At 37.3% G+C, this 22241-nt stretch overlaps 2 protein-coding genes across 2 annotated transcripts in view; one reads left to right on the top strand and one right to left on the bottom strand.

Annotated features, from left to right (window-relative positions):
* LOC115212830 overlaps positions 1–6712 on the top strand; it is a 61175-nt gene extending 54463 nt beyond the window's left edge. The window contains exons 16-17 of the mRNA XM_036503468.1: positions 4855–5022; positions 5750–6712. Coding sequence (XP_036359361.1) covers positions 4855–5022; positions 5750–5930 — 349 coding nt within the window. The 3' untranslated portion in view covers positions 5931–6712. The remainder of the gene's footprint in view (positions 1–4854; positions 5023–5749) is intronic.
* Positions 6713–9416: 2704 nt separating this feature from the next.
* The window catches only part of LOC115213486, a 33035-nt gene continuing 20210 nt past the window's right edge, over positions 9417–22241 (bottom strand). The window contains exons 3-5 of the mRNA XM_029782482.2: positions 17937–17994; positions 13901–14448; positions 9417–9795 (exon numbers count right to left, since the gene is read on the bottom strand). Of these exons, the coding sequence (XP_029638342.1) occupies positions 9729–9795; positions 13901–14448; positions 17937–17994 (673 nt within the window). The 3' untranslated portion in view covers positions 9417–9728. The remainder of the gene's footprint in view (positions 9796–13900; positions 14449–17936; positions 17995–22241) is intronic.

Genomic DNA, 22241 nt, shown 5'->3' with positions numbered 1-22241 from the left:
ATACAAAAACTATATTCCTAGTTAGCTTTCCTTTGACATTGCTGCACCTCTTATGTGTCCATAGCTTACACTTGGTGCATCTTAGACTTCCTACCTATGCCTTTTCTACAGATCGAGCAGGGCCATCTACCTGAAGGCGTTTGAGATTTGTCTACCTTCCTACTTATTAGGACTTTGGTTTTAGCTAGATTGACTCTGAGGCCCTTCGATTCTAATCCTTGCTTCCACGCCTCAAACTTCACCTCGTGTTCTGATAGTGATTCAGCAATTAGAGCAAGGTCATCAGCATAGAGGAGCTCCCAGGGGCATCCTGTCTTGAATTCCTCCGTTATTGCTTGGAAGACTATGATAAATAGGAGGGGGCTGAGGACTGAGCCTTGGTGGACCCCACTGTACACGTTGCCAACTCTCTGTACATGTTGCCAACTCTCACCTTACTAACAGCGTCCCTGTACATGGCATGCACAGCTCTCACTAACCATTCATCTATCCCTAGTTTCCTCATTGACCACCAGATAAGGGAACTGGGGACCCTGTCAAAGGCTTTCTCCAAGTCAACGAAAGCCAGGAACAGAGTTTTATCTTTGGCTAGGTATTTCTCCTGCAGCTGTCTCACCAGAAATATGGCATCGGTGGTGCTTTTCCCTGGCACGAAACTAAACTGCATCTTGTCCAGGTTGACTCTCTCTCTAATCAGTTGGGCTATGACCCTTTCTGTAACCTTCATTACCTGATCCAGCAGCTTGATACCTCTGTAATTATTTGTATCTAGGGCGTCACCTTTACCTTTGTAGCAGTTGACTATTATGCTACTACACCAGTCATTGGATATGACTCCTTCGTGTATCACCTGGTTAACTATACGGGTGACTAGGCTATAGCCGACACTGCCAGATATTTTGAGCATCTCAGCAGTAATTCCTGATGGGCCTGGGGCTTTCCCTGTCTTCATGCTTCTAATTGCCTTAACTACCATGGAACTGTCAACTCAGATAGCTGGTCCATCTATTGGGTTGATATTCGGCAGACTCTCTTTATCCCATTCATTCTCTTTGTTGGGCAACCTTTCATAGTGGCATCTCCAAACCTCTCTCTTTGCATCCTCATTTAGTGCAAGTGAACCATCATCCATGCGAACATATTTCTCTCCTACCACATCACATTTCTCTCTCACACACTGTCTTGCAACACGAAACACCTCAAGCCTTTGGTCCTCACGGCACAGAATATTGGCAAATTTTTTCTTATCTGCTTCCCCTCTAGCTAAATATACCTGTCTCCTAGCTTCTCTTTTCGCAGTCTGATACAATTCCCTACTACCGCCTTTCCTCCAGTCCTTCCAAGCCTGTCTCTTGTCTCTAATAGCCCTGTCTACAACATTGTTCCACCACCCTGGGATGAGATGGGACTTTGCTCCATCCACAGATCTGGTCAGTGGCCCTCAGCAGATTGTCCCGTAGAAACCTCCAGCTGGTTTCCACATTATGTGATGCCATATCCCCTTCTATTTCGTCGAAAGCTTCGAGTAGGACTTCTCTAAATCTCCATCCATTTACAGGATCTTTAAGTTTCCAGACCCTTCTCCTCCGAGCTGGTCTTCTTCTGGGCAGCCATTTGGCCCTGATCCTGAAGTCGCTAACTACTAATCTATGTTGAGGAGTACATTCCTCGCCTGGGAAGGTTTTGGCATTTATAAGCAGCCCTCTTTCCCTCTTTCTGGCGAGGATGTAGTCGATCTGGCTTGTGTGTCTGCCAGAACGGTAGGTGAGAGGTGGGTTTCCTGAAGTTGGTATTGCAAATCATAAGGTCATTTGCATCGCAGAACTCCAGCAGCCTGGTTCCCACCTCATTGCGAGAACCAAAACCGTAGCCCCCGTGTATGCCATGGAAGCCCCCGACATGCCGTCCAACATGTCCATTGATGTGAATTACACTAAACTTTAAATGTACTAGAATTGTTGTTAGGTTTGCTGTTAAATATAACTAAGTTCCACTACCTAGGTGACATAAGATATCCCCAACTTCATTTAAAACTAGATATTTCTTTGTTCTCTAAATACATCGAATAAAAGAAGATAAACAATGAATTTATTCTCTCAGCTCATTTCTACTCTGGTGTTCATGCATATTAATATATCCATTAGGGTGTGGTTGCTTCATTTTTCACTAGCCTTTACAAGTCTTCTGTATTCAGATACCACATTTCACTACCGTTCAAGTATAAGCATCATACAATTTGCTCTCACTTCTGAAGGGCAAGATCTTTGTTACCAGCAGAGATCTTCCTAAACTTTATCCAACGTTATTTCACATGAAATGTTGCATTTTTAATTACTTGTTATTTCAGTCATTCAAAAACTCAATTGTGTTTACCTTGCATTTAATCTTGACACTTTTTCTTTCCCACCAATATTGGTATACAAAATTTGTACCCACAGACCCTTATAAAAATGAGAGCAACCAAACTATATTGAATGATTTTCTCATATGAGTACAAACTGGGTCGCTTTGCTGCAGAAGCTCTACGGAATATCAAGCGGGCCTTTGGTAATGGTTTTGTTGACATCAGAACTGTTCAAAGATTGTTCCAAAGCTCTTGTTCAGGAGATGATAACCTTGGAAATAAACCAAGGAAGGGTAGGCCAAAATCAGTTATTCGGCATGGATTAAATACTTTGGTTGAACAAAATCCAAGAACAACGGTTCAAAAACTTTCATCAAAACACCTGTGAAAAATTGGAAAAGTCAAGAAAACGGATAGGTTTGTTCCACATCAACTGAACAAGATTCAAAGAAACAGATGCCTCGAAGTGTGCTCCTTATTGCTGTCTTGACTGGAAAAAGACCATTTTTGCATCATATCATGTTATGAGAAATGGATACTCTTTGACAATAGCATGAGAACTGAACAGTGATTAGATGCAGGGGAGTCACCTAAACACTACCCAAACCCACCATTGCACCCTAAAAAGTTTGTGGTCACTGTATGGTGATCAGCTATTCATTATTCATTTTTGTAACAAGGGAAATGGTAACAGCAACATCGTATTGCCATGAAATTGATTGTATTGCATGAGAATTTGAAAAAGAAGCAACCCAGACTAAGTGAATAGAGATGGTCCAATTTTGCTCCACGACAATGCCCGTCCTCACACTCCTCAGGCTACGGTCCAAAAGTTGCAAAGCCTGAATTATGAGATTTTGCAACATCCTCCCTATTTCCCCAATATCTCTCCTACTAATCATCCCTTATTTAAGCATTTTGAGCTTTTCATAAGCAATAAAGCATTCTTATATAGAGAAGAGATAATTGAAACATTCGGACAGTTTATCATAGGAAAAAGATGAATTTTTTTTTTAAAGATGGAATATATGACATAGAGAAACGTTGGGTAAATGTCATAAATGAACATGGATCAAACTTTGATTAAATAAATCAGTTCTCTAACACTTCTGAAACATTTTTGTGTTACCTTTCAAATATGGCATTTCATGTGAAACAACCTAATATTTTCAGTAGAACCACCACCTCTGCTTATTATATCACCCTATCGTCATCATCATCATCATCGTTTAACGTCCGCTTTCCATGCTAGCATGGGTTGGACGGTTCAACTGGGGTCTGGGGAGCCCGAAGGCTGCACCAGGCCAGTCAGATCTGGCAGTGTTTCTACAGCTGGATGCCCTTCCTAACGCCAACCACTCCGAGAGTGTAGTACAAAATTTTATGACTACTTCAAGTGAGTTAGCCTGACGTTTAAGAGTCTATTTCCAATATGCTCTTATGTGACAGATACCCCAGGGCATAAGAAGCCTGATTTCTTTTGATTTACCTTTGATTCCACATCTCTTGTGTGTTCCTAGCATACATTAAGTTCCTTGCTACTCCTTTTTTGTATACCAAACAAGGCCCTTTTCCTTATACCTTTATTGTCACTAAATTTTAGTTTGGGGCCTCTCAATTCTAGGTTCTGTTTGCACATCTTTAATTCTACAGTAGATTCAACTATAAGAGCTAGATAATCACAGTTCTGATGGACAGCTGGCCTTGAACTCCTTTTTGATTCCCTATAGGTGGGAACTAAGGCCTGAACTTTGATCACACTCTACCTTCACACTTTGATTCGACGGTCATTCGGAATGCTCACAGCAGCCATATTCCTGCCACTCTATGTCACGCTGGTGAGACCCATATTGGAGTATGGGATTCAAGCCTCTTCTCCTTATCTCCTCAAAGACATACAGCATCTCGAAAGTGTCCAGAGGCTGGCTACCCGCATGGTTCATGGTCTCAAAAATTTGTCCTACGAAGAAAGGCTGAGGACGCTCGACCTTTATTCTCTTGAAAAACGCCGCCGCCGTGGTGATCTCATTCTCGCCCACAACATCATAAGCGGGAAGTGTAACCTCTCGAAAGAGCTGTTCTTCACTCCTGCTCTAGAGCGTCGGCTGCGGGGTCATTCCGAAAAGCTCTACCTGCGACGATTTCATCTCAATCGAAGGAGAGGAGCTTTCTCCGTCCGGGTTGCGGATCCGTGGAACAAGCTGCCAGACGAGATGGTGAAGATGCCGACGACCGCTTTGTTCAAAGCCTCCTTGGACCTCAAGTGGCCTGAACTCTTTACATGAACACCACCCTGTACTTAACTCCATGTCCCCCTACATGGCCTTGCTATTTGCTTTTGAGCCAAATTAACTAACTAACTAACTAACATTACTAAACTTAGTGATTTCCACATCATATTTTAAAACCACTTTTAGAGTATCTTGTATGAAGTTGTATCTGCATTATTAAACATCATCAATTAACAATAAATGAAAATTGATATAAATGTTTTCTCATTTTCCTCCTAGCTATTTTTATAAAAACTGGACTTTTCATTGCAATGACTTGCAGTTAGTGTCCTGTTTTATCAAACCAAATATCAAAGCAGAAACCAAAGAAGATTCCCAACTGTTTACCCTGTCCGTTGCAGTTAATTTTATTCATGTTCCACCCATACCACCTAAACCAACAATAAGGTAAGCCAGTAACAACTTTCTAAGGAAGTGATTTGCATTTTTATTTAATATGTGTGTGTGTGTGTGTGTGGAAGAATAAAATAAAATATGGATTCAGAGAATCCTGCAGCTCTCACAATAAGCTCCCCATCTGGCATTGGCTATCATTTTACATCACAGTCAGGTACTGTGTAGGAAGTTGTTATGGAGATCGTTAACCAATAGAATTCAAAGTTCTGGAATTTGCAAGAATGTTCACAAGGCATCTTTGCTATTTGGTTTATATTATTATTACAGTCTTGAGTTTTACAGTTGGAATAAACAGACTTCACACCAATCTGGAGTACCACTGTGTTCTCTTCTTTGTGAGTAAACAAGAAAAGTATATTGAACCACAGACAACACACCTGTTTGGATTATTACTCTATTCTCTGTAAGTAAACAAGAGAAATATAACAAAAATCCAAATAATAAATTTTTTTGTGGTAACTCTAGCTTGCTTATATTTTCCCATATAATTAGAGCCTTTCATACATTGTAAATATATAGTGAATTTTGTATGTTTAGAGTTGTTGGTGTAACAATAATATCATGGTGATCTATCAAACTGGCCAACACATGCCAGCATTGAAAAGAGACATTAAACGACAAGGATGATTTGTATTTGCTAACAAAAAACTTATTTTTTCATACATTACAAATATATATGTGTGTTTGTGTGTTCCAACGTTTTTTCTTATACTTTCAGGAATTATGATTTCTACAAAATAAAACAGTGCTGGATGAACAGCTGTTGGCAAGAAATCCTCTATCCTTTAACAATTCAAAAAACATTCGATGAGTATGCTTATAATTTGGTCACATATCTCACGTTTCTCTTCATCTCATTCCTTACCATAACACAATCTTGGTTACTATTGGACTTCTAAAATTCATAAAAGCTCAGTAAAAGAGTCTTTAGTTGACACCAATAAACAGTATTTTAGTTGAAAGCATATGGCCTAGTGATTAAGCTCTTTGGCTCATGATCATAATGATGTAGGTTCAGTTGCTCAGCTAGGCAGTGTATCCTTGGACAAGGCACTTCATGTTTCCATTCAACTGGAAATGAAGTACCAGTTTCATACTGGTATGCTTCTCTCTTTTTGGCTGTCACCTCCTGGATATTCCTTTCGGTCAAAAAAACTGGAGTCTTGAGAGAGTTAATAGTTGCTTGTGACTAAATGAATAGCAAAAGCATGGTACCAAGTGATACTCATTCACAGGTAATGGCTGGCCCTAAGTATTTTAAGCTGCTTTTAAAATTTAATTACTGAGTGATCTTGTTAAATTTTTTGGTAATTATTATGCTGGCCTATAAAGTAATTCCATATTCAACCCCAACTCCTCTACAAACTTGTCTCAAACATCAACCAAACAAAACAACAGATTCTGATCACCATTTCTAGTTTGTTCTTACCAACCATTTCAATGTTTTCCTTTCTGTATGAATCAGCCCTAAGGGGGGGGGGGTGACTAATTACTTTAAGTCTCTTCCCAAAGACCATCAGAGACTTGCTCTCTTAATGTTTCATGTTGTTGTTGAAAAGTGGAGGTGCAATGGCTCAGTGGTTAAGGCAACAGACTCGCGGTCATAGGATCACAGTTTCGATTTCCAGACCGGCCGTTGTATTTGAATGAAAAAACACCTAAATCTCCATGACACTCCAGCAGGGGGTTGTGGTGAACCCTGCTGTACTCTTTCTCAACTTTCTTCCTGTTTCTGTTGTACTCATATTTCGAAGGGCCAGCGTTGTCACACTGAATCTCCCTGAGAACTAAGTTAAAGGTACACTTGTCTGTGGAGTACTCAGCCACTTGCACGTTAATTTCATGAGCAGGTTGTTCAGTTGATCGGATCAACTGGAACCCGTGTTGTCATGACTGACGGAGTACCACGTGTTGTTGAAAGCAATGTCGTTTTCTTTGATATTAGCAAAACCTTTAACCAGGTCCACCATGAGAAATTTCTCACTACATCACCCAGTTCTGAACCTCGTCTACCTATTATCTCTTCTCACACCATTATCTTCTAGATTTCTCTCACAGTCGATCAGCTAGTGTATGCCAAAAGATCTGTTCTATCTTCCACACTTCCTGTTAGTCCTATTTTCTGTTGTTTCTAATCACATTTTGTCCTGCACCAATGACAACATCCTTCCATTTTTTTTCTTATTAATTTTCCAAGGCAGTGTCTTATAATTAAGTTACTAAACTAATTTCAAAAATTTAACTGTCCTTCTCCAGTTACAATTAATACAGTCCTATTTTTTACAATTCCCTGTTCAAAATTGCTAGTTTATCAAAGTCCTATGTACATTAAGATTCTATTTTTCTAGCATAAAATTTTTTAGACTATTAATGTTTTTCATGTAGCTGAGATTAATTTGAAGACCATTAAAATAGATTTTTTTCTGTCACATTTTAAGTTATGTTAATAGTCCAATGCAGAAAAAAGTTAATGCAAGGGTGTATATGTAAGTATATTTCCATATTTGTTAGTGAATTAATGAATTTGCTGTCACATTTAATAACACAGCTAACTTCTTTTAAGTTGTTACAAATACTAAGCTTGACAAGATAATGTCACATTCTCTTACAAAACTCAAGTGCAACCCACAACAAAATGATTTCATACACACACAGCCTAGATTGTTGCCATTTTTAAGTGTTTAATTTATTGATAGTTTCACACACCAAAGGCAACGGCTTCTGAAATACTGCATACAACATCTACATTTTCCATTTCCCTGCATTGAACACTTTACTAATTTATCCTGAATTCGTTTCTACCTGTCAAAGAATCTTTAAACAAGTCATCTCATTTAGGCTCATAGCCTGCTTTTTCCTTAAAATAAAGGAAACCAACTTCTTCCAGCTCATTCACATCCTAACAACAAGACATAAATTAAAATCTGTAGAAGTAACAGAAAATAGCAGCTACTGGAAATCAAGTTGTTCGGATTGGTGTAAGTTGATTATCTCTGTTCTAATCACTCCACAATCCCAACACCTACTTTAAAAGTTTGCTTTCTTTTTCCAAGAAATAATTATTTTGCTGAAAAAAAAAATATTTTTCTTTCTTTTCTAAAGAAGTTAAATGACTGAAGAAATGGCCTGCTTTGATTAGATTCAAAAAGTTAGACTTGTAAGAGAAATTAAGTCCTATAATATAAATCCTAATATTTTACCTTTTATTTCTTCAAACATCATCATCGTCGTTTAACGTCCGTTCTCCATGCTAGCATGGGTTGGACGGTTCGACTGGGGTTCTGGGAAGCCAGAAGGCTGCACCAGGCTCCAGTCTAATCTGGCAATGTTTCTACAGCTGGATGCCCTTCCTAACGCCAACCACTCCATGAGTGTAGTGGGTGCTTTTTACGTGCCACCTGCACAGCAACCTTTAAAGCAATATTTTCCAAAATGCAAAATGTGTAATTCCAAATGCTGGGCCATAAATTGTACAACTGCTACAAGGGTGGATGAACTAGGATACTGGCATTAGCTGCTTTGCCTCCATTTCAAGCATTGGGCCTCATGGAGGCAAAGTGGCTGGTGTCGGTGGTCCGTGAAAAGCTCCTTTCAAGTGTTGAGCCTCACAGAGGCAACAACTGAGACCTTTAGTATTGTCATGCTTGAGAAGAAGACCCACCAAGCCAAGTATTGTCGTGCTTGAGAAGAAGACCCACCAAGCCAAGTAAAATTGCAGTCATGGCAGATACTGGTGTCATGCAAATGGCACCCATGCCAGCGGCACATAAAAACACCCATTACAATCTTGGGGTGGTTGGCATTAGAAAGTGCATCAAGCCATAGAAACCATGCCAAATTGTCCAACCCATGCTATCATGGACAACAGACATTAAATGATAAAACAGATTTAGTACATTGTTTTCCTAATAAAAGTGGGGGAAAACTTCACAACTTTGTTTTATACACACCCCTAATTTTTATCTTGATTTCGTAGAGGGTGGAGGAAAAATAGTATATATAACATTGAGTTTTCAGCCAAGATTCTGGAAATTCAAATTTCAATTTATAATTCTTTAAAATTGTATTTAAGTATTTACACAGGAAATATAACCAGGACAGATATTTAAAAAGAAAATTTAATGCATTTTGAATTTGATGATTATTTTAAGATGAAGTTATAAAAATATAAATTGTCATGAAAATATAAAGATATGTCTACATACTGTTTCACAGAATCTTCCAGTAATATTCTTACAACTGTTTTTAATAAATTCAAGTGTCATGTGATCAAAAATTGTTCACATTGTTATGTAATATATGGTTGCATGAAGAACTTTGTGTGTGTATATATACACACACACACACACTTAAATGTTTTTGTTTGAAGACAATTTTTGGGGAAAAAATGTTCTCAAATTATATAAATTCACAGCAAAAATTTCCAAATATCCAACTTGAATATAACATTTTTCAGGTTTTAGGAAAGTGTTTGAAGGAAAAGTTGCTTAAAATATTGAAAAAAAAAAAAAAAAAAAATATTTACACTGCTTTTCTATTTGATTATATAAAATATCTGCATTACACAATGGTCAATATGTATTTTGTTTTTTGGAGGGGGGGTGTTTAATATGGTGGTGGGTAATGTATTTAAATTCCCATTAAAGAGTATGAAACTAAATAATAAAATTTAATAAAAACATTGTCTTGTGATTCTTTCAAATTTCTGACTCAGAGGATGTATCAACTTTTATGTCTCTGGAATCGTCTGAAGAAGTAGGTTGCCTGCAAATTAAAGAAAAAAGTTTTCAAAAATAAAATCACTCAAATCATAATGCAATAAGCTTCTCATAATGTCTTTTAGTTTGAAAATGTTATCATTTAGTAACCATCGATTTGAATTTGTTATCAGAGCTAAAGAATGGAAACATCCCAATACCAAAGAAAAAAACAAACAACTTTCAAATAATTTTTAATCAATTTCATTCATGAACCATCTCGTTAATTCATTTACACAGCAATTTTCTAATAACTAAAACAGGTGTCCAACATCCTGAAACTAGAATTACAAAAAAAATGGAAACAATAGAATCAACGTGAGCTGTTTCTGAGTTATTTAAAACTCATGGTAGAAACTGATGGAACTGAAAATATACTACTTCACCTTTTATTTAGGTTCGTAGATATTAGAGTTGAAAGGTGTGAGAGGCTGGCTCTGGCCAATTTGGACATAAAATGGGTAGAATGTGGAAAGTTTAAATGTTAAAGGTGATTAAATCTAATGAACCTCTTTCTAGGAGGTTTTAAAGCCAAAATTATTTTAGAGTCTAATTAATGATAACAAACTTTTAATCATACTACTTTTTATAGTCTTCATCTCGTGTCAGCTTTCACAATTTAAAGTCATAATTGTAAGTCACCAAAAACTGATTTCAATCATTTGCACAACAGACATTGGGGGGAGGGGCACACTACCTTCAAGAACTTGGTTCATTATATTGGCCTCAACACTTGGAAGTAATTTTGGACAGGATTTGACCTGAGAAGGGATGTAACTAAATATCACAAGGTACTTTTGTCACTAAAACAGGTAAGCAAATAGAACCATTTAATAACGAATTTGAATGCTTTCATCAGCAATTAAACCAATGTATTATAACTGTGTGTGTGTGTACTGTTCCATTATTAGTGGGAACAACAAAAGTCCTCCTCCATCCAGTGAGAAATAAATATTTAATAAAGACAGGATTTAAAATATAAACTACTATAAGTCTTTTTTGCTTCTGGTAGTACAACAGACGGGCAAGCTTGTATCACCAACTGGCACACAAAAAAACTCATGGCTTAAAGACCTATAAATACACACCTACATTGAAAGATTTAGCCCCATTTTGGAAGCAATCTTAGACTTAGACATTAAATTTGGTAAGCACTATAACCCTTTCCAAGTTTAACTAAAAATTTGAGATTAGAAACTTTAAAAAACTCTAAAACTAATAACTTGTATGAAATCAATAATGATCTACGTAATAGTACCTCCACTAAATATAAGAAAGCCAATATAGATAGCTATAAAAGCATTAATGATGACACTAAATTCTTTGCTAAAAGAAGTCAAATTGAAGATAGGTTAGAATGCTTACCTAAAAGGGAAGCTTTTATAACTTTAAAAAGATCACAAACCTAATTTTAGCAATAAGCCCACCTGTGAACCCAGCAAGAACTGAAATAGGTTTAATAGCCAAACAAAAAAAAATACTCATCATCATCATTTAATATCTGTTTTCTATGCTGGCATGCATCGGATGGTTTGACAGGAGCTGAAGAGCTGTCCAGACTCCAATTGTCTGTTTTGGCATCTTTAATGCTAGGTCCCCTTCCTAATACCAACCACTTCACAGTGTACTGGTACAGTTTATGTGCCATCAGCACAAGTGCATTTTACATGGCACTGGTACCTACAAGACGAACTCTCAGCTGGGAGAGGGAGTGGGGGAGCATGGCCAAAAAGGGACATGCCTGTATGTATGGATAGCCTCAATTTTACTTAGCTTTATGTGTCTTCCCAATTACAAGTCCTGGTCCCTTGTCATCTCTTCAGTGAGGCCCAGCATCTAAAGACCTTTTCTCACCACCTCATGCCATGTCTTCCTGGGTCTACCCCTTCCACAGCTTCCCAAGTGCCTTGATTACAACCTGACTGCTGTACATTCAGCCTTTAACTTTCTTTGAGTAGCCATCTTCATGCAGAAGCCATTTCATGACCATACCAGCATAGTCTTCTCTCTTAATAGAATTATGGAAACTACTAAACTGTGGTACTGAGTCAATAGCAACACTGTTATAAACTTGCTTAAGAATATAAATGACAGGTCCAAAGCTAGATATACACAATTTGATATAGATTTTTATCCCTTACTAGTGAGACCCCCAACTGGATAAGCCAACTGAGTTTGCCAGAAAATGTCACTATTAACCAAGTGAACCTTGACTTTATCATGCAGGTATGAAAACCCCTCCTCTTTAGTTAAGGATCAAAACAGGTGGAGCAGACAAATTGTTTCATGGTCTGATGGGACCAGAAGACAGAGCTGGTATTTGTGTCATTGTAGATCTCTTTAGATTAGATATACTAAGATCCAAGTTCCCCTTCCTCAACACTGGTCTGTACTGGCTTTTCTTTGGTACTCCTAAATAATTTGGTATGGAGGATATCCTGAAGAAAGAGGACTGCTGTGTTAATACAAATATTTTTTGTCTATTTTTAGCTTGTTATCACTTAAGATGGTGAAAGATTCAGTCTTGCACGAGATGAAGACTATAAATAAAAAGTAGAAGGATTAAAATTTAGTTATCATTAATTAGACTCTAAAATAGTTTTGGCTTTAAAACTCCCTAGAAAGAGGTTCATTAGATTTAATCACCTTCAACATTTAAACTTTCCACATTCTACCCATTTTATGTCCAAATTGGCCTAGTCAACAACATCATTTTCGAAATAGTCACACCATCAAAATCTCAAACCTATTTGAATAAATAAGCACTACATTTGACAGAATAATCAGAATGCTAAAGGCTGAAAGTACAGCAGTCAGGTTGTAATCAACACACTTTGGTTTTCAGATCACAATATATTTTATTTAAGGCAGAATTAATAAAACATACACATCAAATTTTTGTCAATTATTAATCCTGGATTTACGCAATCTCTTGAATCTATGTGTGGATCAACAAAAACCATTTTAAAATTCTAATACTTTGTTTTACAAATTATATTTTACTTTATGATTTTGACATTTGGGCCCAACTTGCCAGCATGGAAAAAAGATGTTAAATGATGATACATCCCTTCTAAGAGATTTTAATCTTCAAATATTTTTTAACAAAAAACCAGATATATTTATACAAGACTATTTACTAAGGTTTTTGTTTCCTCTCCAAGGTCCCTATCACCACACATCTCTCACTCACCACACATTATGTCTGACTCTGCACTCACACCCACCATCCCCTTTATTCTCATCCTTCTCCTCAGCTGGCAGGATCATGCTGGACAAAATGCAACTAAGCATTTGGTCTCTGTCTTCACATTCTGAGTTCAGGTTCTGCTGGGGTCAACTTTGCTTTCATCCTTTCAGAGTTGTTAAACTAAGTACCAGCAAAACACTTGGGTCAGTGTAATCAACTCATCCCCTCCCACCAATCTACCTACCCCTACTCCCTCTTCTACCCCCCCACACACACACACTTCTATTCATCATCATCATCATCATCATCATACTTTGAGCATCCACCATAACACTTCATCACCAACATTTTTTTCTTTCCAGTCCCCCACCAATTACTCCCACTCTTATATAAATGTGTAGCCATATATCTCCTCTACAACATGAAATCTGTTCTGGACCCTTCTTCTATACTTTAACATTTTTCTCCCAGCATAAAGTTGCCTCCTTCCCTATTGCAGTAGAAGGAGAAAAGAATTTAGTGAGTTACATGGCAACATCACGAATGTAGGTTCCACAAAAAAGAAAAAGCACTTTCTGTTAAGCCGTTGGCATTAGAAAAGAATCCAGCCACAGAAATCCAGCCAAAGCAGACACTGGAACACAACGCGGTCGTCTGACCGATCGGACCCTGTCAAGCAACCCGATCCAGGCCAGGATGGGAAACAGATGTTACACGATTATGAGGAGGAAAGTCTGAAATACAGACTTTCAACAAAGTAGTCTTCAAAACATTGAAAGTTTGTAAATGTAAATGAATTTGAGTCCTGATTTATTATGAAAAATAACTTTATCTTGGGTTACATAATTCTAATTCAGTAGACCCAAACTTAATTGACATTGTTAATTTGTTCAAATGAAAAAACAAAAACCATTTCACAAACCTTGAACTCTGATGGGTTTCAACATGGCGTCCTCGAGGGTCATATTCAATTCTTTCTCTGTGATGAGACTGATTTCCAGGCGGAGAATGAAATCGCATTTGACCACCTCTATTTCCTTGAGGTTGATAACCATGATCAAATGGTGGCGGATGCATACCCCTTGGTGCCCCTCTAGGTGCTCCTCTGGGCATGCCTCTAGGCATTCCTCTTGGCATACCTCTTGGCATACCTCTCGGCATACCTCTAGGCATACCCCTAGGCATACCTCTAGGCATTCCCCTTGGCATTCCCCTCGGTGCACCTCTAGGTGCACTTTGAAGCCTCTCATCAGGGTGAATATGGCCGTCTCTGGTATCTCGACTCCTGGAACTGTCACTTTTGTCATCAAAGTCAGAATCTTGGACTCTGGCTTGAAAATGTGGATCCCTTCGACCTCTCACACTTCTGCCAGTTGGTTTGTCGATAGAATCTTGGGAAGATGCTCGTGACTTTTCAGATCTGTAACTCTGTCTACTAACATCCCCCAGAGACCCAAGGTTGTGTCTTGACTGCATTAAAACACAAGAATAAAAAATATATTAGAAATTAATTGAATATTACATAAATTTAAATTAAACTCATTTTATTTGTCTATAAAATACTTGTCCAGAAGGTCCAGACATTACTTGTTAATTGGTTTACCTCATGTTCAACTATTTCTCATGGATTAGTGTAAAAGATTACTATTTTGAAATTATGTTGTCAGGGCACAACAGATTACCAGTAAGCAGCAATTATCAATATCATATTGTTCGAAAATACATAAATGCTAGGTTTAGAACCCCTACAGCTCCAAATAACTAACAATGCCTTTCCTTAAACACAACAATACAAGATAGGGAAAACATTTTAAGCAACAAACATCACAAAAGAGAAACAATAAAAGGTAATATTTGAGAGCTAGTAAGACCGATACATAAAACATTCCATGAAAATGACAATTTGAAAAGCAACAAATTCATTGAGAATAACAGACTACATAGAGTTGGGAATAAGTCATATAAGAGAGCAAAATTGCCCTATGAAAGAAAATAATCAAAATGTAGGCTTCAATACAAGGAATTTGATTCTGAGTGCATGAAATAATTTTTTTTTTTAAATAGCTACATTAATATCCAGATGATTGGTGAAAATAATGACAAGAAATGTTCTATTCCAATATTCAATGGAAAGTACTTTTGTGTATGGAGGCTCAAAATCTGCTTTAAAGTAGATTTGGGGAATAACTTAACATTACTGATGGACATACTTAACAAAATGAAAAATTCATATTCAAATTCAAAATTTAATAATTACAAACAAAAATCTATAGCTATGACTTCATGTAACACTGAATTATTAGCTATTTTACATTCAACCATGACATGTAAGAAACTAAATATTTTGTAACAAAATTTAAACATGAGGTATACTAGAAAAATCATTAGCCAGAAATATATCATCAAATAATTTGCTGTTGAAAGGATGTCATAAATGATAGCTGAAGAAATATTCTCGGAGCATGAGAAGCTGAAAAATTTTCATCTAAGAGCAAACAAAATCAAGAATGTTATCCCAATATGGTAAATGGCCATTTTATACTACAATGGAGAAAACTGCTTTTCAATTATTTGGATTGGAATTGTGTAACTTATACTAAAAGAAAGCAATTACTAAAGTTCCATTGTCTACAAAATTCTTAAAAATTCAAATTTTGTTCCATTTTAATCAAAATATTTTTTTTCAATTCAGCATATAATTTTCATTTCTGTTTTCTTTGCACAATTATTTTCAGTTCAATACATAATTTTCATTTTTTCCTTGCACAGTTATTTTCATTTTTTTTTTTTTTTTTTTGTAGAAAATCTATCTCTCTCTCCCCTGCCTTTGTTCAACTGTGTATACATTATTAATACTAAAATATACAAATATATATCAATGGAAAAGAAACCCCAGTAATTTTTCAATATGATTTTTTTTCCAGTTCATACTAGTACAAACTAAACTTTGCAGACAGAAGAAAAATTGTCCTGAGTTGAAATTTTATTTATGACTTTTCTGTGGTATTCCTAATCTGGATTAACCACCGTCATCTAGTTTTTGAGTACCTTTTGCAGAGTCTTGTCTGTTATAAACATTCAGACAAGACCTCTAGTTCTCTCTCCATGTTTTTCCTGTAGACATTGAACTGCAGGTGTCAAGCTGAACATCAGCAGCATCAGTCTCACAAGTCTGAGGAATTGCAAAAGTCATGAAACTTTTTTCTTCTATTTATTGGATAAAAGACAAAATCAAATTCAATGACTGGCATCTGTGCTAGAGGAGCACTAAGAGTACCATACAAGTGAGATTAGGGCCAGAGCAACAAGCTGGCCTCTGAGCTGATGGCACATTAAAAACACCATTCGAGCGTGATCGTTACCTGCGTCGCCTTACTAGCACTTGTGCTGGTGTCACGTGAAAAAACATTCAGCGAGGTCGTTGCCAGTAGACTAGCTCCTGTGCAGGTGGCACATAAAAAGCACCATTTGAGCGTGGCCATTGCCAGTATCGCCTGACTGGCCCTCATGCCTGTGACACATAAAAGCACCCACTATACTCTCGGAGTGGTTGGCATTAGGGAAGGGCATCCAGCTGTAAAAACTCTGCCAGATCAGATTGGAGTCTAGTGCAGACCTCAGTCAAATCGTCCAACCCATGCTAGCATGGAAAGTGGACGTTAAACGATGATGATGATGATCATGACTAGTGCATTCCAATTCACTGTCATATAAAGTTACAGAATCTTCTGATATGTACATAGACAATAAACTGAGGACTTTTATGAGGATAAGTGAGGTCAACATAATGCCAATGTAATTCTTCATAAATTCAAACACTGTCTGTTAGTGCTTGCTATTCTAAATTTATTTATTGAGTGAGTGCATGCTATTGGACGAATTAAGGATTCACAAGAAAATTTGTAACAAATAAGAAAAATGTACACAAATTAAGAAGCAAATGTGTAAATAACATTTAGCTGTAATTCACTCTTCAGGAATTTGTGAAATGAAAATGTTTTTAATAAAATGAAATTTTCCTGATTTACAAAACTACCAAGGGCCAACTTGTTAGTATGGCTGTTTGATATGCCACAGGCCTTAGAATATATTGCAATCCCTGCTATTTCTAACAAATTAAACTACCACATAGATGGACTCTTTTGAGTTTGTGTAGAAGAGAGGTTAAGACTACAGAAAACTGCCCTTTGAGCAGTTTTCTGCTCATGTAAAGAGTAAATGAATAATTTACTGTTGCTAGATGTGAGGTAGTAACTGGTTCCAGCAATTTTAATTTTACTAATAGATACAACACCCAACAAAAAAAAAAAAAAATGGCACTCTGCAGGTTTGAGACTTTCAGTAAGCTAATATGATAGTTGAAAGAAAACAGTTTCCAATTCCTCATCCCAAAATTAGAAACACCAATTAGATAAACAGGGTAGGCCTGTCTGGATTGGCTTTTTGGTGAGTTTACTGAGATGAACACAATGTTCCTCACAAGCAGTTGAAAGTTGGTAACAACAGGAAAGGAATTCCAGAGGACCAATGTTCAGGGAAGGAAGGGGTGGTTAATGTGGTGCCTAGGATGGTGAATACAATATTAATGACAAAGAGAGACGAGTGAGTCAGAAATCTATGTCTCTAAGTGGAGGTGACATTGGATGAGAGAGCAGACAACATTGTAGTGGTAGAAAGAGACAAGTCTATGGACGAGGGTGTTGGCTGCTATTTCGCAACTGCATCTCCTTCAAACTTCATCCTACTTTCCAAAATATGACAAGAAAAAAAAAAAAAGGTGAAATGATAATAGCCTGAACTTTGTTTGAACTTGCATAAACAAACTATTGCAAAAAAAAAAAAAAAAATGCCTATTAGAAACAAATAAAAATTGTATATACTGATGTTTAAGTAATTTGAAAATAAGCATAAAATTATATTTCAAAAAACATTTTAATGAGACAATAAATTATACAAACCGTTCCACGAGGAGTGGGAGAAACAACGTGCTGCAGGTGACCTGATTTTAGATCATGTCTGAAAAAGAATAAATTATTTAATAAGACAAAGTCATTATGTAAAAGAAAATTACATCTTAGTTTTATGAATCACTGGAGATTTTTTACATTTTAGTCAAGATAAAAGACAGATATTTCAGGTAAAAAAAAGTTTAACCTATGAGATGCACATCTAACTATATTACAGATCTGTAATCTCTAAGAACAATCATCCTAAACTGAAGTGGTTTCTGAGTATTTTCATTGAGTTGTAATTAGAAAGGGCCCCATTTTATATATCTGGTTGTTTGCTTATAGACTCCATTTATCTAATCTCTTGATCAAAAATTTCCAGCCAGACAGTTCCTTTTGCAGTATGTCTTGAAAGCATTGTGGAAACCAAGGGTTCTATACTACTGTACACTAAAGAAAACCTAAGAAGCTTTCTAATCATTTACACTCTTATACCAATAACCTCTTCACCCCTCAATCTTCTGCGCACATGCATTCGCTATATGCAACGGCTATATTACACAACACTTGTACTGCCTCCATTAGAGATCATGAAAATATTCTTCAATGGAAACAAAAAAATGATGACCAAGTTAACAGTCATTACAAGTCACTATACATTAAGCAAGCTTTCTTTCAATATACCTTCTGGCTAACCGCTGTCAAATCCTAGACCCCTCACAATTTCTTGTTCTTTCATGAACGAAACCAAAACTGGAGCACAAAGACTTCCTCATCAAAGCAAGATAATACTTCAGCCCTAATTAATTCTGAATCTTTAAACCACAAAGTGCACCATAAGGTTGAACTAATAAACCCACGTTTGCAAAAGAGCCTTTGTAAAGTTGCTCAACCTGAAGGACAATGCAGCCAAATCCTGACAAATCACAAGCTATTGTCTTAAATATAAGAGAAGATACACTGAATCATTTAGTCCTAGATATACTTAGTTCTATGAACAAAAAGTGGCTGAAAAGCATTCTTCCATGATGTCATGCAACTCTAGTTGCCTTCAGCAGCATAAACACACAAATTACAATGTATATCAAGAAAACCATATTGTACGCTCTTAACAGCCAAGACCACAACTAAAGTAAGACTACCTAACTGACAGGCAACCTGAAGTTCTCCTTCAACTCACTTTAACCATCTTACCTACATGCTATCTCTCCTCTTTTTACTCATATTGTAGTCTCCTTTCAAACTACTCAATTCTTCTAAGAATGTTGACCCTCTAGAAATTGCTCCCAGCATGTTTTTCTTCACCCATCAACTTGCAACATTTTAAAATTAACTAAATCTTAGAAGTATCAGAGAGCCTGCAAAACCCATGGACACAGCCCCTTTCTTTTGCTCAATATCAAGGAAAAACAAGGCAGGTAATTATCTCTGATCATAGGTTTACTCAAAACTAATTTGGGGTTTAACAACAACCCTAAAGAACAGCTCTCTGTTTTAAGATGGCATTGTGGCTGCACACAGATATCTTAGCCTGCATATATGAGCTGTGCAGCTCACTGACAAAGACCAACTTGTATTGTTTCCACTCTTCTAGTCAAGCTCACTTAATGCATTTTCATTTGTCTTTTTCCATTATTCAAAGTCATAAACAGTATTTCAACAATTAAGTCCAACCCATGCTAGCATGGAAAACGGACGCTAAACGATGATGATGATGATGATGATGAAGTCGAATAAAACTCTTCACTTAGTGATTTGTTCTCTAATACTTTGAAGCTGCACGTTTAAAAACAAGTTCACAATAGAGAAATGCATTTATGGGTATCTTCTGTACCTAACCATGAAAACCTAATATTCAGGTATTTTGATCGGTGGCACATAAAAAACACCATCCGAGCGTGGCCGTTCACCAGCCTCGTCTGGCACCTGTGTCGGTGGCACATAAAATCACCCACTACACTCTCGGAGTGGTTGGCGTTAGGAAGGGCATCCAGCTGTAGAAACACTGCCAGATCTGACTGGCCCGGTGCAGCCTTCGGGCTCCCCAGACCCCAGTTGAACCGTCCAACCCATGCTAGCATGGAAATCAGACGTTAAACGATGATGATGATGATGATAATCATTAAATAAGTTTTTACCTATATAGATGTAAGTGGCCTACTTTTGCTACACTGCACCTCCACACAATCAAATGTGCTAACATGACACAATGCACATACTGCATTTGTAGTCTTTAGCAGAAATATGTGGCAGTTCCAGAACATCTAGGAATCAAAACCAGATTGCTGTTTCAACATTCAGGATTTGCTAGAGGTTGATGATGTCAGCAGTCAACTGGCCAATCTACTCAGGTAGAAATCATTATATCAACATGAACACCCTTTGCCCAAATATTGATGTCATCAAAAAACTGACCTCTCAGACATCTTGTAAACAAGATATTATCAGTAGGTTTTTTGGGGGGCACCTTTTTTCTTGGACAGACAAACTATAAATAGAGGCATTAGGAAGGGCATCCAGCTGTAGAAACTTTGCCAGATCAGATTGAGCCTGGTGCAGCCTCTGGCTCACCAGTCCTCAGTCAAACCATCCAACACATGCCAGCATGGAAAGCGGATGTTAAATGATGATGATGATGAATCAGTAGGACATATGCTGCTAGACAGTATCCCTTTCACTCCTTTCACGTATTAGCTGTTGAACTGTTTACCCGTCTAAATACCTTTTCTGTCATTTGTAGTAACATCACACAGTTAAAGTTTTTTAAAATAAATATTTTTGCATTCAAAATCTCAACAGAATTTGTGCTTTTTTCAGTCAACATGAGCTTGACACTGAATTGTTCCACAAGTAATACACAAAGAAATATTCATATTGTTAGAACTGGTGACCCCCAAAAGATAAATACTTTGAAAAACACCGCTGGGAAAACAATGCTGAGATGCCTTTCGAAATGCCAGTTGCAACATTATTAATACAGACCAGAACTTCTGTCTTTGTGAGTCCCCAACATTTTCGACTCATGATCTACAGTTTGATTTCTTTATCTGGAGGCGCAATTTTTCATCCCTGTACATTAAATGACATGATCAACACCTTCCTACCAGAGATCCAGTATTTGGTAACAACTCTGGGCTAGCATTGTGTCATACAAGGCGCTCATGTGAGAGTTGATTAAATACACAGCAGCAATGGTTGCACCAACTATTCATCAGAGAGGGACTGGGAAACAAAAGACCTTGCCAACTTCTCCAACAAATAAAGCAGTTGCTCAGAGACAACACCTTGGACCCAGTCAATTTCACAGTTGTTTATCAAGCAACTGCAATCCAACATTTCCTCACTGCTACCAAACAATCAATGTAAATAGAGGAGTTGGCAGATAACATCACAGAAGTTTCATCCCCCCTGCCAACTGCCATGCAAGTAGCACCACCCCAACAACCATAAAGATCTTGCTGTTCATCTTTTTCCGCTAACTTTGATAGCAGCCCTTTAATCAACTTTCAGACAGAGACAGGTAATTTAATATGATGAAGATTCAACCAAGTGACAACAGGAGTTGCTCATGGAGTGCAGAAGTCCAGCATTCACATAGTCCAAGTACCACTTAGCTGTTTGGCCTCTGTGTTGGTATCACTGTGCATTCAACAATAATGCTCACAAGTGTTCTCCACCATGTTCATTTCCATTTTCTCCTTTGGGAATCAGTGTGGCCAGGAACTGATGGCAGCAGTTGTATGTGGCTCACTTCCCAAGTCAGTCACCTCCACATCAGCAACAAATCAACTGATATCAATTTTCTTGTAGACACTGGGGCAGAGATTAGCATCCTGAACACTACAGTAATTGGTACAAGGCAACAAAAAACCATCACTCCAATTTTTCTCCAGGCTATTAGCCATTCTCTGAATGTAATCTTTGGAGAAAAATGGATTACCCTGCATCTCAATCTCAGAAGAGTTTTCAACTGGGATTTTACAGTTGCTAAATTGTCAACTCCAATTCTTGGAAGTGATTTCTTCCATCATTTCAGCCTCTTAATTGATGTCAAACACAACAGATTAGTAGATTCCACAACATCCAAAGTGTCAGTACCAGAATCCCTTCCATCAGCCGTTTTCTTGAACTCCTCTAGCTCAAGCAGATACAATGCTCTTTGCACAAATATCCTCAGGATATCACTTGCCCTGCGTTTAAGAATCATCCAGTCACTCACTCTGGACCACTACTTTTCTTTTAAACCTCACTGACTAACTCATCAATATGCTAAGATTGAAAAGTTAAGTTCAAGCATGGAACTGGACAAAGTTC

This window comes from Octopus sinensis, linkage group LG6 (genome assembly GCF_006345805.1).
Source record: "Octopus sinensis linkage group LG6, ASM634580v1, whole genome shotgun sequence".
Lineage (NCBI taxonomy): Eukaryota > Metazoa > Mollusca > Cephalopoda > Octopoda > Octopodidae > Octopus > Octopus sinensis.
This window is presented reverse-complemented; position numbering and strand designations above follow the sequence as displayed.